The sequence below is a fragment of the Malurus melanocephalus genome, unplaced genomic scaffold (genome assembly GCF_030028575.1).
Source record: "Malurus melanocephalus ecotype Western Australia unplaced genomic scaffold, MMel_1.1 scaffold_144, whole genome shotgun sequence".
NCBI classification, from domain to species: domain Eukaryota; kingdom Metazoa; phylum Chordata; class Aves; order Passeriformes; family Maluridae; genus Malurus; species Malurus melanocephalus.
This window is the reverse complement of record NW_026623376.1, coordinates 1208309-1221921: the sequence shown is the minus strand read 5'-3', so window position 1 is coordinate 1221921 and position 13613 is coordinate 1208309. Positions and strand designations below refer to the sequence as shown.

Here is a 13613-nt window from a genome sequence, read left to right as displayed (position 1 = left end):
GGCTGAGCATGGCAGTGCCATGGCAGCCCCTCCACCACCATCCCACAGCCTTTTTTCTGAGCCTCCCTTCCATCACCAGGTGATCCTTGGAAACAGGCTGAGAGAGCTGGGCTTGTTCAGCCTGGAGAATAGAAGCCTCCAGAGACACCTCATAGTCCATTCCCATACCTAAAGAGAGCTTATAAAAAAGAGGGAGAGGGATTTTTTATATGGGCAGGTAGTGATAAGAGAAGGGGGAACAGTTTCGAACTAGAAGAGGAGAGAGTTAGATTAGATGTTAGGAAGGAATTCTTTACACAAGGGTGGTGGGGCCCTGGCACAGATTGCCCAGAGACATTGCAGCTGCCCCATCCCTGGAGGTGTTCATGCTCTGGTTGGACGGGGCTGGAGCAGCCTGATCTAGCAGAAAGTGTCCCTGCCCAAGGCAGGGGCTTGGAACAAAATGAACTTTAATGTTCTTTCCARCCCAAACTAATGTGTAATTCCATGACCTGGGCTGTAATCGTGCCTTCCCAGCCATCAGGGACTGATGTTCAGTTGCTTTGATTTGCGCCTCAGAGGGGCTGTGGATGAAGCTGTGAGTGCCCGACTCCRTTCCTATCGCGATATCCCACCCTCKGGAGCAGCACAGRTCCCTTCTGCATCAGCTCTGAGTGTTTTCTCAGCCCTGGGGCAGCCGCCTCTGACTTCAAAGGTTGTTTTGGTTTCCCTTGGCTGTTTGTTGGTGTGTTTATACCCGCCGACATCTGAGGGGTGGGAGAGGGTTCCTGCCTGCCAGGGTGTAAAYAGCCCCGGCTGCCTTTCCTGCAGACAGATCCCGCAGATTTCGGTCAAGCCGAGGCACAGCAGCAGGAACAGGAGCCTCCTTCCTGCCCAGCACAGCTCAGGGGCTGACTGCTGCCCCATGTCATCATTCCTCCTCAGGGCAGAAACTTGTCCTTAGCCCTGAAAGGTCCCAGGCATCCAGGAGCTCGGTCCTTCACAGTGCACCACACCTAATGATGGACTTTATGTGGATTTTTGGAGCTGAAAACAGCTGGTTCAGGCACAGCTCTGTGCAGCCTGGCCAGAGGAGCATAAGGACCAGCTCAGGTGTGAGCACCCCTTTTTGCCCCATCCCTGGAAGTGTTCAAGGCCAGGTTGTTTGGAGCTTGGAGCAGCCTGGTCTAGTGGAAGATGCCCCTGCTTGTGGCAGAGGGGGTTGGAATGAGATGAGCTTCAARTTTCCTTACAACCTAAACCATTCTGTGATTATATGATCTCAGTTTCCATGTGCAGTTTTAAGCTAGAAGCATCTTTTGGCAGTTTTGCAGAACAGGCTAAGGTATTTTGGAGATATTTCCATATGAAAATGTGGGGGTTCCCTCGCTGGGAACAACAAGGAACTTCCTGCATAGTTATTATACTATCTCARAAATAATTTCCAGCCTCAGGTCTGGTACATGCCCAGTCCCCAGTATGAAAAAACTTTCAAAAGGAAAGCAGCARTGAGCTTTTGGCTTGTTTAMAACTGATGGGCATTCTTAAAAGGAYGTGCTGGGGAAAGCAGAGCATTCCTGAAGCTCTGGGGCTGGGTAGGTACTTTCTCTCCAGACTCCAGAGTCTCCCGTGCTTGGGGCCTCACAGAGTAAATAAAGCTGGAAGGGACCACAGTGGTCACCTGGTCCAATCTCCCTGCTCAAGCAGGGTAGACCCAGAGCACATGGCACAGGATTGTGTCCAGACAATCCTGGCATCTCTCCAGTGAGGGAGGCTCCACACCCTGTCTGGGTAACCTGTTCCAGTGCTTGGTCTCYGCACAGTAAGGAAATTTTTCCTCATATTCRTCTTCCTGGTGCAGCTTCTCATGCACCACACAGAGACTCTGAGTAGGCTTTCGTTTTCTTGGACACACTGTTCTTTAAAGCATCTTCTGTGCAGCAGCAACATCTCCTAATTTTTTAAACACATCTCTGCATTTTATATTGTTGCCAGGTGAGCTCAAAGCTGCAGCATTACTCAGTACCAGGGGCAGAAGGGGGTCAGAACTGGATCCAACATTTATAGGAAGACCCAGATTCTCTCAAAATAACATCCAAATCMCACACTGCCCCTCAAGCCCAGGGGACACCAAGTGTCCCCCAGCCAGGGGCATCAGTGCAAAGGATGTCTTTAGGAAACACCACGTAGCTGTGGATGCTTTATAGACTCTTTCTTCCTGATCCCAGGCAGAGCCAGTCTGTCTATCCGCTCCCGTCATGTGGATTTAGACAGCCGTACTCGTCAGCACTTTCCGCTGGGGCTTCTTTCTCCAGGTGAGTATGAGCTGTGTGAGACAGGGCAGCAGCTCGGCTGGTCTCACAGCTTGCAGTTTGTGCAGCAGGAGCTTGCAGCAGACCACGGCACCCAGGGACAGCCACGCACCCTCCCCGGGGCAGCCGTGGGAAGGGAAGGCGCTTCCAGGCAGTGTCTGATCCAAAGGGTGCTCAGGGGATGAAGGATGAAGGATGCTCAACGGTTGGGTTTTAAGCAGAACTCTAACGAGAGTCAGAGAYTCCAGCCTTCAGCTCAGCATTGAGAAAATGGGATGGAATCCATTGCTAACCCTATCGTGACTGTGACCCTGCTGCCACCACCACTTTGCTGTGCAGAGGTGGATCTGGTTTCCTTGGTCTCAGCTTTAAAAGCAGGACAGGAGTGGGCAGTGATTTGCTGCCATCCCATAGGCACAAGTGAGTTCTCTAAGGTTTAAATACAGCCTCTGCCTTCGGATGAGCAAAATGTGGATGGGATCACAGAGCCCAGCCCTTGTAGGTGTGCTGCTGGGCAAAGCCCCCGTGCCTCTGCAGAGATGCCAGGCTCACACACCAGCTTTCGCTTCTGCTTCRTGTTGTCCTGAAGAGCTGTTAGTGCAGATTTCCCTCAGGAAAACCATGCAAACCCTTGCTCATGCAAGCCCTCAGCCATGCAGAAACCTGGATCCATGCAACCCTTGATCATGCATCCCTTGATCCATGGATCCCCTTAGTCTTACAGAAGAGGGGAGGGAGTGCTGCCAGCCCTCCYTGCTCGTGAGGCATCACCCTTGCACAGCCACAAAAGTGAAGGCAAGAGGAGCTAACGGTTCCCTGTGGAGCCCCAGCAGCCTCCCTGAGCTCCTGCCTGCAGGATTTTGGGGTGGATTTTGCAGCACTGCTGCAGCTGAGAAAGTACACCTGGTCAGATAAGGATCAGACTGTGCTGGTGGATTAAATTAAACAGCTTTTCTTTTCGTGCCAGCATATCTAATGAACAGTTCATCTCCCATGGGCAATTCTGCCATCTCAAGATGCAGTCATAAAGTGGCAAGCTTGGCAAAGCTGACTCTGCTGGCTTTATCCTCCAAAACTCTGGAGAGAGCTAATGAAGCCTGAGAGCTAATGAGACCTCTCGTGCTCTCAGCCCGCGCTGTGGAGATCATTGCTTAGGCAAGGTGCACCTCCTAGAGTTGCAGTTGGGTTCATGTTCAGGCTTAGTCTATTTCTGTTAAAAGAAAGGTTCGGGGTGGTCCTAATCTCTGCCATCCAAACCCCAGGTTGAGTTTGTTGTTCCTTTCTGCAGTGCAAATGAGATATTGCAACAACAGAGATCTGAATAGCTGAATATTCTGTGTGAAAGCAGCCCTGATCTCAGCCAGGCTGGCTCCTGCTGCAGGCCATGACTCCGGATCCTTTCCATCCGTGTGCCCACGGTTTGACCGGCGGTGCCACGAGGGTGGCCAGGGGTGGCTGGCACCGCCTGACCCCGCCAGCCTGGCAGCACCCGCGTGCTTTCCRTGTCCTCTGCTTTCCGTCTGCTTCYGCCACGTCAGAGCGCRTTCCGAGATCCCGGTGCCCGCAGTGTCCCCGCACWCCCATGCTCCCGGCACGGCTCACCCGCTGTCCCTTGCAGGTTCACTCACCCGCTGATGCTGGGCTCTGGCATGCACACCACGGGCATCCCGCACCCTGCCATCGTGCCCCACTCCGGCAAGCAAGAGATGGAGCACTACGACCGAAACATGTGAGTGGGGAGGGCAGCACCAGTGCCTCCACACCTTCATTTATCACCCTTTGTGCTCGTGTGGGGGAGGATGGATGGATGAACACCGAGCTCTGCATCCCAGGGGCTGCTCTCGGGCCCCCCACCCGCTCGTGCTGTTGGGTTGTTTTGGGGTTGAGTCTTCTGGTGGCTCTGATTCTGACAGCTCCTTCTTTTGTCCCACCAAGGAAACCTCAACCAGAACCAAAGAGAGAGAAGGAAGCCAAGAAGCCCACTATCAAGAAGCCCCTGAACGCTTTCATGTTGTATATGAAAGAAATGCGGGCGAAAGTCATCGCCGAGTGCACCCTGAAAGAGAGYGCTGCCATCAACCAGATTTTGGGAAGGAGGGTAAGAGCTCACGGGGCCCAGTGTTGTCACTCAGTGCCACATCCTGTCCCTTGCAGCTGCTCCTAAGCCCACAACAAGCATCTGCTTCAAATCCAGTACTCTTATCCCACAGACACGGGGTCCTGGAGAGGGGTGGCCACGCTGGCTGGGCTGGGAGGGGACAGGGGGGCCATGGCTCACTGCTCTTTGTCCTTGCAGTGGCACGCGCTGTCCCGGGAGGAACAGGCCAAGTACTACGAACTGGCTCGCAAGGAACGGCAGCTCCACATGCAGCTCTACCCCGGCTGGTCTGCCAGGGACAACTACGTGAGTGTCGGGCCCCACAATGGCTCAGGGGGCTGGCAGCTGGTGTTACCAAACACACAGCACTGGCAATGACATTCCAGGCACCACAAGAGCCACACAAATTCACATTTCRGCAGTAATTTGAACACCCTCTTGGTTTGTTGCCTGTCTAAAGGACAAATGATACAGCCCCCAGCAACCACAGRCATTTGTTTGCTTATTGTCCAAACAAATACAAGTAGAAAGGAAGAGAAGCTTTTAAGTGCTTTGGATGATCTTTTAAAATACAATTTTATGGAAGCAAACTCCTTTGTGCAATTTGGACAGCAGCTGAGGTATCTGTGAGGGTGGCAAAGCCCTGGCACAGGTTGCCCAGAGAAGCTGTGGCTGGTCCATCCCTGGAAGTGTCCAAGACCAGGTTGGACAGGGCTTGGAGCAACCTGGGATAGTGGAAGGTGTCCCTGCCCATGGCAGGGGATGGGAACAGGATGTCTTTAAGGTCCCTTTCAACCCAAATCATTCTATGATTCTGTGATTTAAAATAGTGGGGTTTTTTGTAGGGTGTCTGTTCCTGTGAGTTTTGTGACTGTTTTGATATTACATGCCTAACGAGCTCATTAGAGAACTGAAGCAAAGTACACATAAGTCTTCAGATGTCTGTCCATCCACTGATGGACTGTCCCTTTGACCTAAAGCTCCATCTTTTCCCTCAGAGACATTTTCTTTCCCCTGGGAGATGCACAGTGAGTGCCCATCCACCCCACACTGACTCCAGCCCTCCTTCCAAACCACCCCAAACCCAAACCACCCCAAACTCHCCCCAAAAACAGAGGGCAGAGGTGATACAGAAAAAGCAGAGGTGATRGGAAGCCCCCAGCCCACATTTTGATTGGCACACATCTGGAGAGCATTAACATCTCAAGGGCAGCAGCATTGCTGAGAGCATGGCACACCTTTGAGCACATCCTCCATGGAAATCCCAATCCTGTGCAAACACTGATCTGGATCCTTGGAGAGCCAAGGGCTGGTTCYGTGYWCCACAAGGTGGATGGTGMRCTCCAAAGGTGCACATKGGTTCTCCCAGCACTGTAAACCAGCTGGTTTGGCTGCTGTGGTTGCTGGAAGAGATGCTTTTCTCTCCAGAGTTGAGCAGGGCTGAGGAGGAGGAGGAGGAATGTAGGTCATTCTGCAGCACGTGATGMAGATATCGGGCAGGAAATACAGTTGCTCCCCCTCTGAAGAAAAAGCTCACCGCAGCTCCGAGCTTTCCACCTTCACTCAAACCACAAGAAGTCATRTAAGGAGTCACGGGTCAAAGGCAGCCCTGGAGCTGCTGCTCCACACAGCCAGCTTTGCTCCTGTGCCCTCATTAACCAGCTCGTTAGGGGGCAAGGGAGATGCTGCATCTTGTGAATCAGAGGCAGTTTGGGGATAAAATAAGACTTTTTTGTTAGTGAAGGAAGAATGAGAGATGACTCCAGAACTGCAAAAGAACTGAAATAGATCAGTATTRTTTAAAATAAATTTCTGGGGACTTCCTAAAACTTTCCTTCCCATTTGAAATCAGGGAATATCAAGGACCAATTTCTGTTTGGTTATAAGGTACTGTATGAAAGCACATTTTGGAAATAGGGAAGGTTCTAAAATGGACCAAGTGCTTTCTAGAAACATAAGGAGGAGGAATATGACAGRAGCATCAGCTGTTTATCATACTCTCTCCACTGCATGCAGCAAATCTTGTTTAATTCTATTAATCTCATTAAACTTATTAATTAAATTACTGGTTTATTAATTAAAGATAATGGGTGGGATCCTTAGGTGAGATGCATCAGAGTGGGCTGAGGGGTTCTGGCAGGAGTTGGCAGAGGTGCTGAGCAGCACAGGCAGAGGCACTGGCTTTATTACAGCTGGTTTACATCCACTAACATTTTCTCTCACACCATCTGACCCACCTGCAGCACAAATCTGGATCTTTGCTGCACTTGCAGCATTGTCCTGGACTCAGAAACCAGAGTGTGGAGCAAACATGTGGGTTGGAGTGGGGACACAGCCGCCGTTGCCTCCCGAGTTTATTGCAGTTTCTAAACATGCACAGATCTGATGCAAAGTGCTGAGCCAAAGTGCCTGTGCTGCTGGATCAGGGGATCCTGGAAATGAAGGGTAATCCCTGAAAAAGGCACAAGCCCAGAATGAATTTGTGCTGTGCAGAAGCCATGGCAAGTGCACAAAAACACATTYGGGTTTCACTTTGAGGGTTCCTCCTGGGTTTCTTGGGATTTTCAGAGTGGGAAGAGKGGAAAGGAAGGGGACACTCTCAGATAAACCTGAGTAGTCCCTTTGCAGCCTTTTCCAGTTCATCTCCACCTGGAATGGACTGAGCCAAGCAGCACCGTGGCTCTTACTGGATCTGGTCACCTGGGAGGCAGCAGCCACCCCCAGCACCCAGTCCAGCCCCAAAAACCCTGCACAGCACCCTTGGTTTTCTGGAGCACAGGTAACAGTGTTTCCTTTGATTTCCTAGGGGAAGAAGAAGAGACGAACACGGGAGAAGCAGCAAGATTCCAACTCAGGTCAGTGTGTGCAGCGTGGCAGCTGTCCCTGCYTTCCTGCTCAGAGGGGAGAATATGGAGCCCTTGTTCTGTTTTACCATGGTTTTTTTCCTTTTACTCTCCTGAGCTTACCTAGAGAAATACACATTCTTTTTTTTTTTTTTTTTTAAGACATGGTAAACTAACCTTTCTGTCACTTTTTAATAGACGTGTTTGATTTAGAACATGGGTAGTGTGTTAAAACTGAAAAGATTAGATTTTGGCAAGTGTATAATAACTTAATATAAAAGCTATCACTAAACTCAATCTCTTGAAAACATGCAGGGTGAATGTCCCCATCAGACCTACAGATGTTATTAACTAAAGAAAACTCCTCTCAAAYACATCAGTATTGTGTGTGGGATGAAATGCAGTGGCAGGATTGAAAATCATTCATGGGACTACTCCAAATTTGGTTRTCATTTCAAAGAATGTACAGTTGAAGCAAAGTCCTACTAAACCCCAGTACCAGCTGCCTCCCTGTACCACTCTGCTGATTRGAAAAGGCCCTTTTGACAGATTTCAGCTGGTCACAGACACATTCCCRTAATCCAAGCCTATTCCTTTGCTGATTTCTGAAGTATTTCTGCCATATCAGGAATAAGTATTATCTGTACCAATAAATATTCATTATAAAGGGAACCATTATCAAGAGATGTGTCCCAGTAATACCTTCAGTTTAATTAACACTGTTGATCTCATTCAGTGCTTAGTCTGATAAGGGGAATACAAGCTTTTAGGCTTTTATGTAGAGTGCCTTATATATTTTTAAATATCCATATTTATGTCTTGTCTTATCTTGTGTGATACRAAAATTATAATTTCACCTGTTACAGATTGAAATCCAACTGCTGGTTGTACACAACAGGAGACATTGATGGTGGGTGAAAGAGAGAGGCTGAACAGCCCAGAAATGCACTGTTCAAATCTCATTTACAACACCAGAGGAAAACATGAGGTGCCCAAAAGCACACAGGGCTTCACCCTAATGAATCCCATAATTACACAGCAAAACARCGAGGTTTTAGGAAAGGCCACGGAGAACAGCTTTTCCATTAGAGCTGAAGGGGTGTGGTGGGGGCAGAGTGGAATACCCTGGGCCTCGGTCTCCTTGGTGCTAACTCTGCTTTCAGCCTGCTTCTGCAAAGTTTCCTCCTCTTTCCTCCGTGCGCAGTCCGAGCTSGCTGGCAGCCCCAGCAGTCGCTGCTGGGAAGGCAGGGAGCAGGTAAGGATGCAGACACAGCACTCAGGCATCGCCTCCAGGAAYTGGCAGCTTTTCCAGATTTAAGAAATGTGAAGAACTGTGAATTTCCCCGTAATTGCCCACGTTTCTCAAAGCTGTTTCCCAAACCACCTCCTCCTCCTCCAGCTGCCAGCAGTGATCACTGATATTTGCCTAACGATCACTTTTTTCCAGGTGGTGCCAGCACCGTTCTGTAGCAGAAAACAAAAATGGGATTGTAGTCTGTTAGTGGTGTGTTTAAGTGGCTAAAATGATGTTGCCTCTTTTCTTCCTCGTGCTCCTCCTCCTCTTTGTGCCTCTGCCTTGCCCATTCTCCGCCGCGCATGCTTCTGTGTTCAGATCCTGCCTCTCCTAAGAAATGCAGAGCTCGCTTTGGCCTCAACCAACAAACGGACTGGTGCGGCCCGTGCAGGTGTGTATCGGCATCTCCTCTTCTGCTGGGTGTTCCTGGGAGAGTGGGGCAGCTCCAAACATCCTCCAGCAGCCATCCCAGCACTGCCAGGGGCTGCTCTGTCCAGGCAGGGATGGGGCGTGCTCTGGGCATCCTCAGGAGCTCTCTGAGCTGAGGGACAGGCTCTACTCTGGGTTTCTTATCCCTCCCGGGCAATGTTGGTTTAATGCTGTACATATTCCTCAGCTGATGGACTTCCCCTGGTCTTAAAAGCTTATTTCCAGGATGGAGACCTCTGTGACCCTGGCATGAGGCTTTTTTTCCTCCCATTAGTGATTTCCCATTAGTGGCATCCTAGGGTCAGCAGTGAGGATTTAGGTTTCTTTTTCCTATTTATACTGGGCTAACCATGTATCTCAAGATCCAGCTCTTCCTGAGCCTTAAATTTTGCAGTACCCACCATGGATGGGGTGGGACAGCCTCAAGCAGCAGGACAGTGCAGTGCTGTGCCCCTCAGGCTTCCAGGGATCAATGTGGCCAGGCAATAGGAAAACTCAGTGCATCAACCAAGTGCTGCCTGGCTCAGGGGGGCTGCAAAGGCAGCCTGGCAGAAAAAAAGCTCCTGGGAGCTTCTGGATCCAGGCACCAGAACACAGAGAGGGTCCAGCCTGGACAGAGGTCTGCAATTTGCAGTTTTACACCAATGCGTTGAGGAAAAAGGTGGAAGTAGTGCTTTGATGTTCTCGCTTCAGCTTGAAGTGACTAAAATCATTTAGGCTACCCAAATCTGGCCCAGGCCTGGCTGCACCCTAAGCTCCAGGKCTTGTGGCTGAAGCCCATGTGAGCTCCCCTCCTGCACCTCAGCGTGCCACAACAGCAGAGCTCCCTGCTCACCTTTTATTCCCTGGGTAGTGTCAGCAAGCAACACTTTTTAATTGACTAAAAATCTGGACAAAGGCTCCGTTAGTGTCTCAYAAATTGAACGTCCTGAGGGGGCTGCTGGAGCCCCCCAGACCCCTGCAGCCATGCCAGGCTGAGTGCCCCATTCTTCCACGGGCACTTCTTCCACCTTCCCTCTGCCTCCATCCCGGCTCYGAACTCGGCTTCTCCTCTGCACGGCTTCCCGATTAACACAGTGCTGGAGTGCTCGGACACCTTGGCATGCTCTTCTTGTGCACCCTGTGTAACCCTGGCCAGCCAGAGCTTTTCTGCCATTCCCCTACTAACGGGCTCCTGTCCCCTGTGCTCTGCTCACCTGCGGAGAACAACTTCCCCAGGAGGATTTCCACTCCACAGGAGAGGTTAGCTGGTTAAGACTGGGTGTTCCTGCTCTAGAGCTTTCACACTTCTCCCCCATACCCTGGACAAACACTCCAGGGTGCTGCAGGTCCCAAAGGGAGAGGGATGAGTTCCTAAAGAGAGGGGGATAAAACCCCTTTAGCTGYGTAAAGCCCACCTCAGTATAACCCATGGACTGGGCCATTATCAGCAGTCTGTAATACCACATCTCCTTTTTGCCCCCTGCTACTTCAAAACAAATGAATCAATGGACACATTCCTGTAATCTTAAACAGGTCATTGAAACTCTATCCTGCAGCTACTCCCAAGATATCTGTGAGAAACGCAGCTCCTCCTCGGGCTTCTCTCTGGGGAATTGCTACCCATGGAAAATACCCTCCGAGTTAAATACTCGGTTCAGCTGAGCTGTCGTGTTTCCGATCRCATTAATTGGGTCACCACGGCTAACGATGGCACTGACAGCAGTAATAGCTCTGCTCTTGTTCACATCCAGTGCAAGTCATGTTTAATACTGGACTAGTTAATACACATTCTCACACTGTCTGGTTTTTTCATTAGGAAGATCAAAGAAAGGTGTGTGCCCGCATTAGTGAGTTCTCCATTTGATCTGTTTTCCTCAAATGAGACAGCCGAGGCAGGGAGCCGGGTGGGAGATGTTCTTTTACCTGCTTTAGCTGTAAAGACTCCAGCAGAGGAATTGTCCCCTCACTACTATTAAGGTGACATCTTGAGAGCTCTTTTGTTTGAGGATCTGTACTGAGGTGCTCAAAGACCCAAAGCAGGTGACATGAGGGATCTGTCACATGGAGAAAAGGAAAACCTGCTCAACAAAGAGTGTGTGAAGACAGTGTGAGGGACTTAYTCTGGACAGCCAGGGGTAGTTAAAACAATCTGTGTGTAGGAGGTGACACCTGGAAGTAAGGATAAATACTGAACAGAGCTGTCACAGGATGTCAAGGAATCATGGCCAAACACGGCTACAGCAAGAATTATATGTGACTTGTATTTTTGAGACCCCCAGATCATAACATCCAAACAAATAGGGAACCTGAGATTTTCCTCCAGGAGGAATAAAGGGAGGCTGGTCCCTGCTCCAAGGTCCTGCTGCTTTTGGGATCGTCCCAGTCCCAGCAGATTTCTTGCTAGAAGAGCAGGGCTGGGGGAGGAGAGCTGCCCCCAATGGGTACTGTCCTATAAAACCCCTTTGGGTCAGTAAACCCATCCCCAGCTGATGAGCTGTGTCACACTGCACAGAATGTGAGTGTGGAAYCGAGTCTGTCACCACTGCAGTGCCATTCGGATCCTTCTGCCAAATCTCTCTCCCCAGTGTCTGCCCACATTGCATTTTCTATCTGTGCTGCACTTCCCGATGGGGAGCTCACAGTAAACATTTCCCATGCAGGAACCCCACAGGCTGAAGTGTGACTGGTRGCTCTGTCAGGACTGATTTTCCCTTAGCTCAGTGAGCAGGTTAAAGGTGATCTGCCCTCCGAGGAGCAACAAGTCCTCTGAAGGCCTCAGGACTGCTCCAGCTTTCAAAGCMGGACCATCTCCCTCCAGCCAGTCCCAGGCCATTTCCTCCCTCTTCCTGAATTGCTCCTGAGCATTTTCAGCTCAGCTGCATCACTGACTTGTCCTTGGAGTTGGGAATGAATGGGAAGTACATTCAGAYGCAAAGACAGAGCAGAAAAGAAGAGCTGAGAGCTAAGGCCAGGCTGGATGGGGCTTGGAGCAACCTGGTCTGGTGGGAGGTGTCCCTGCCCATGGCAGGGGGATTGAAATGGGATGAGTCTTAAGGTCTCTTCCAACCCAAATCAGTCTGTGATTCTAAGTAGATGATACTTTGCACGAGTCTGGGAAGGTGCTGGGAAATGAGCTGTAGGGACTCAGACTGATGGGGCTCTCAGATCACGGGCTGAGAAAAGCCAAGACTGGTGTGAACAGCAAGGTCCCAGCAAGTGAACAGTGTCCCAGCAAGGTATGGCGTGAGCACAGTGGTGCCACCCTGCCCTGTGACACCAGCACACACCGTGTCCCGTGGGCCCTGTGTGAGCTCTGTGGCAGGTGGGGAGGGACCCATAGCAGGGCAATGCTTTAGTCCTAAATTCGTGAGAGCCAGACACCCACACAGCCCCTCAGAATCAATGTCGGGGTGGTGGCTGGTGAGGAATGACCTCACGGGTTGGATTTTTATTCTTTTGATTTTTTTTTTTTAATTGTTTGTGGTTTTTGTATTACTATTTTTAAATACTATTGTTTCACTTTTTATTATTGTTTTCATTTCATTGTTTTGATACTTATTATTTAGGGTGTGTCTTTTTTTTCTTTTTTTTTTTTTCCCCTTTTTTGCTGTTTGCATTTTTATGACTGCATTTTGATTTTTGCTCCTGGTTTTTGCCCTCCTCCTCCTCTCTCCCTTGCGGCCGCTCCCCGCCCGCAGCGCCGCCTGGCGGTGTCCGGGCAGCGCTGCAGCCCCGCGGGGAGAAGGGGCTGGCGCATCCCGGGGCTCTCCCGTTACTCACAGAGGCCTCTCCCCGCTGTTCCAGGAGGAAAAAGAAGTGCATTCGGTACCTACAAGGAGAAGGACGCTGTGCCAGCCCAGTTTCTTCCGATGGAAGTGCTATAGACTCCCCTCCATCCCCACCGGACGCACTCCGATGCATCCCCTCCGCTTTCCCGTCAGAGCAGCTCGCAGCCCCCGCTGACCCCGCGCACCGCGACCAGCCCGACCCCTGCCCCGTGTCCGCGCATCTCCCGCCCGCCTCCGGCCCCTCCAGACCCGGCGCCCGGCGCTCCTCGGCGCCCCCCGCCTACAGCCGCGCCTCTTCGGGGACATAGTCCCTCGCCAGCCGCTGGCCACACCGGGCATTCCGCTCGCCCACCTGGTTCCGCTGTCCCYGGACGAGGACCAGAGTCCCAGCCAAATCCCCGTCTCACTGTAAAACATGCAGTTTGGCCACAGGATGACTTAAGGATGATGGAAAACTCATTTGGTTGGGGTTTTTTTTGGAGGGGAGGGGTGGTAACAATAGAAAAGCAATTTCAAAAAAGAGGTAAAAAAATAACTACTTGCCATTTAAAGTGCTGATGAGTAAACAAGCATTTTGTCCCTGCCCTGTGATGCTTTTTTTTGTTTGTTTGGGGTTTTGTTTTGGTTTCTTTTTTACTGCATTATCTCCAAGTGTGTCGGAGAGCAGAGCCAAGTCCCCAGCTTGCTGCTGTAGGTGGTAGGTGCCGTCAGTCTAACCCTGGCTTCCACTCCCTGCTCTCCGAGCTGCTTCAAAGTGTAGTCACTCACAGATCTCTCATAGCCATTACCATGGAGCTGGAAAAGCTGGAATAGGAGCATTTTTWAAAAGCCCTTATGTCTGAAAAGTGAACGCAGCAATGCCAGCGTTCTGATCTGACTGGGCAATAG

General features: G+C 50.7%; 1 protein-coding gene across 6 annotated transcripts in view; it reads left to right on the top strand.

Moving 5' to 3' along the window:
* The window catches only part of TCF7 (transcription factor 7), a 70591-nt gene extending 57282 nt beyond the window's left edge, over window positions 1-13309 (top strand). For 2 of the 6 annotated variants that reach the window (XM_057371331.1, XM_057371332.1), the window contains exons 6-12: window positions 2208-2294; window positions 3910-4020; window positions 4227-4389; window positions 4588-4695; window positions 7196-7244; window positions 8845-8917; window positions 12742-13309. In XM_057371331.1, the coding sequence (XP_057227314.1) occupies window positions 2208-2294; window positions 3910-4020; window positions 4227-4389; window positions 4588-4695; window positions 7196-7244; window positions 8845-8917; window positions 12742-13033 (883 nt within the window). In that variant the 3' untranslated portion in view covers window positions 13034-13309. The remainder of the gene's footprint in view (window positions 1-2207; window positions 2295-3909; window positions 4021-4226; window positions 4390-4587; window positions 4696-7195; window positions 7245-8844; window positions 8918-12741) is intronic. The other 4 variants (XM_057371333.1, XM_057371334.1, XM_057371335.1 and 1 more) reach the window with 3 other exon arrangements.
* Window positions 13310-13613: the final 304 nt, after the last annotated feature.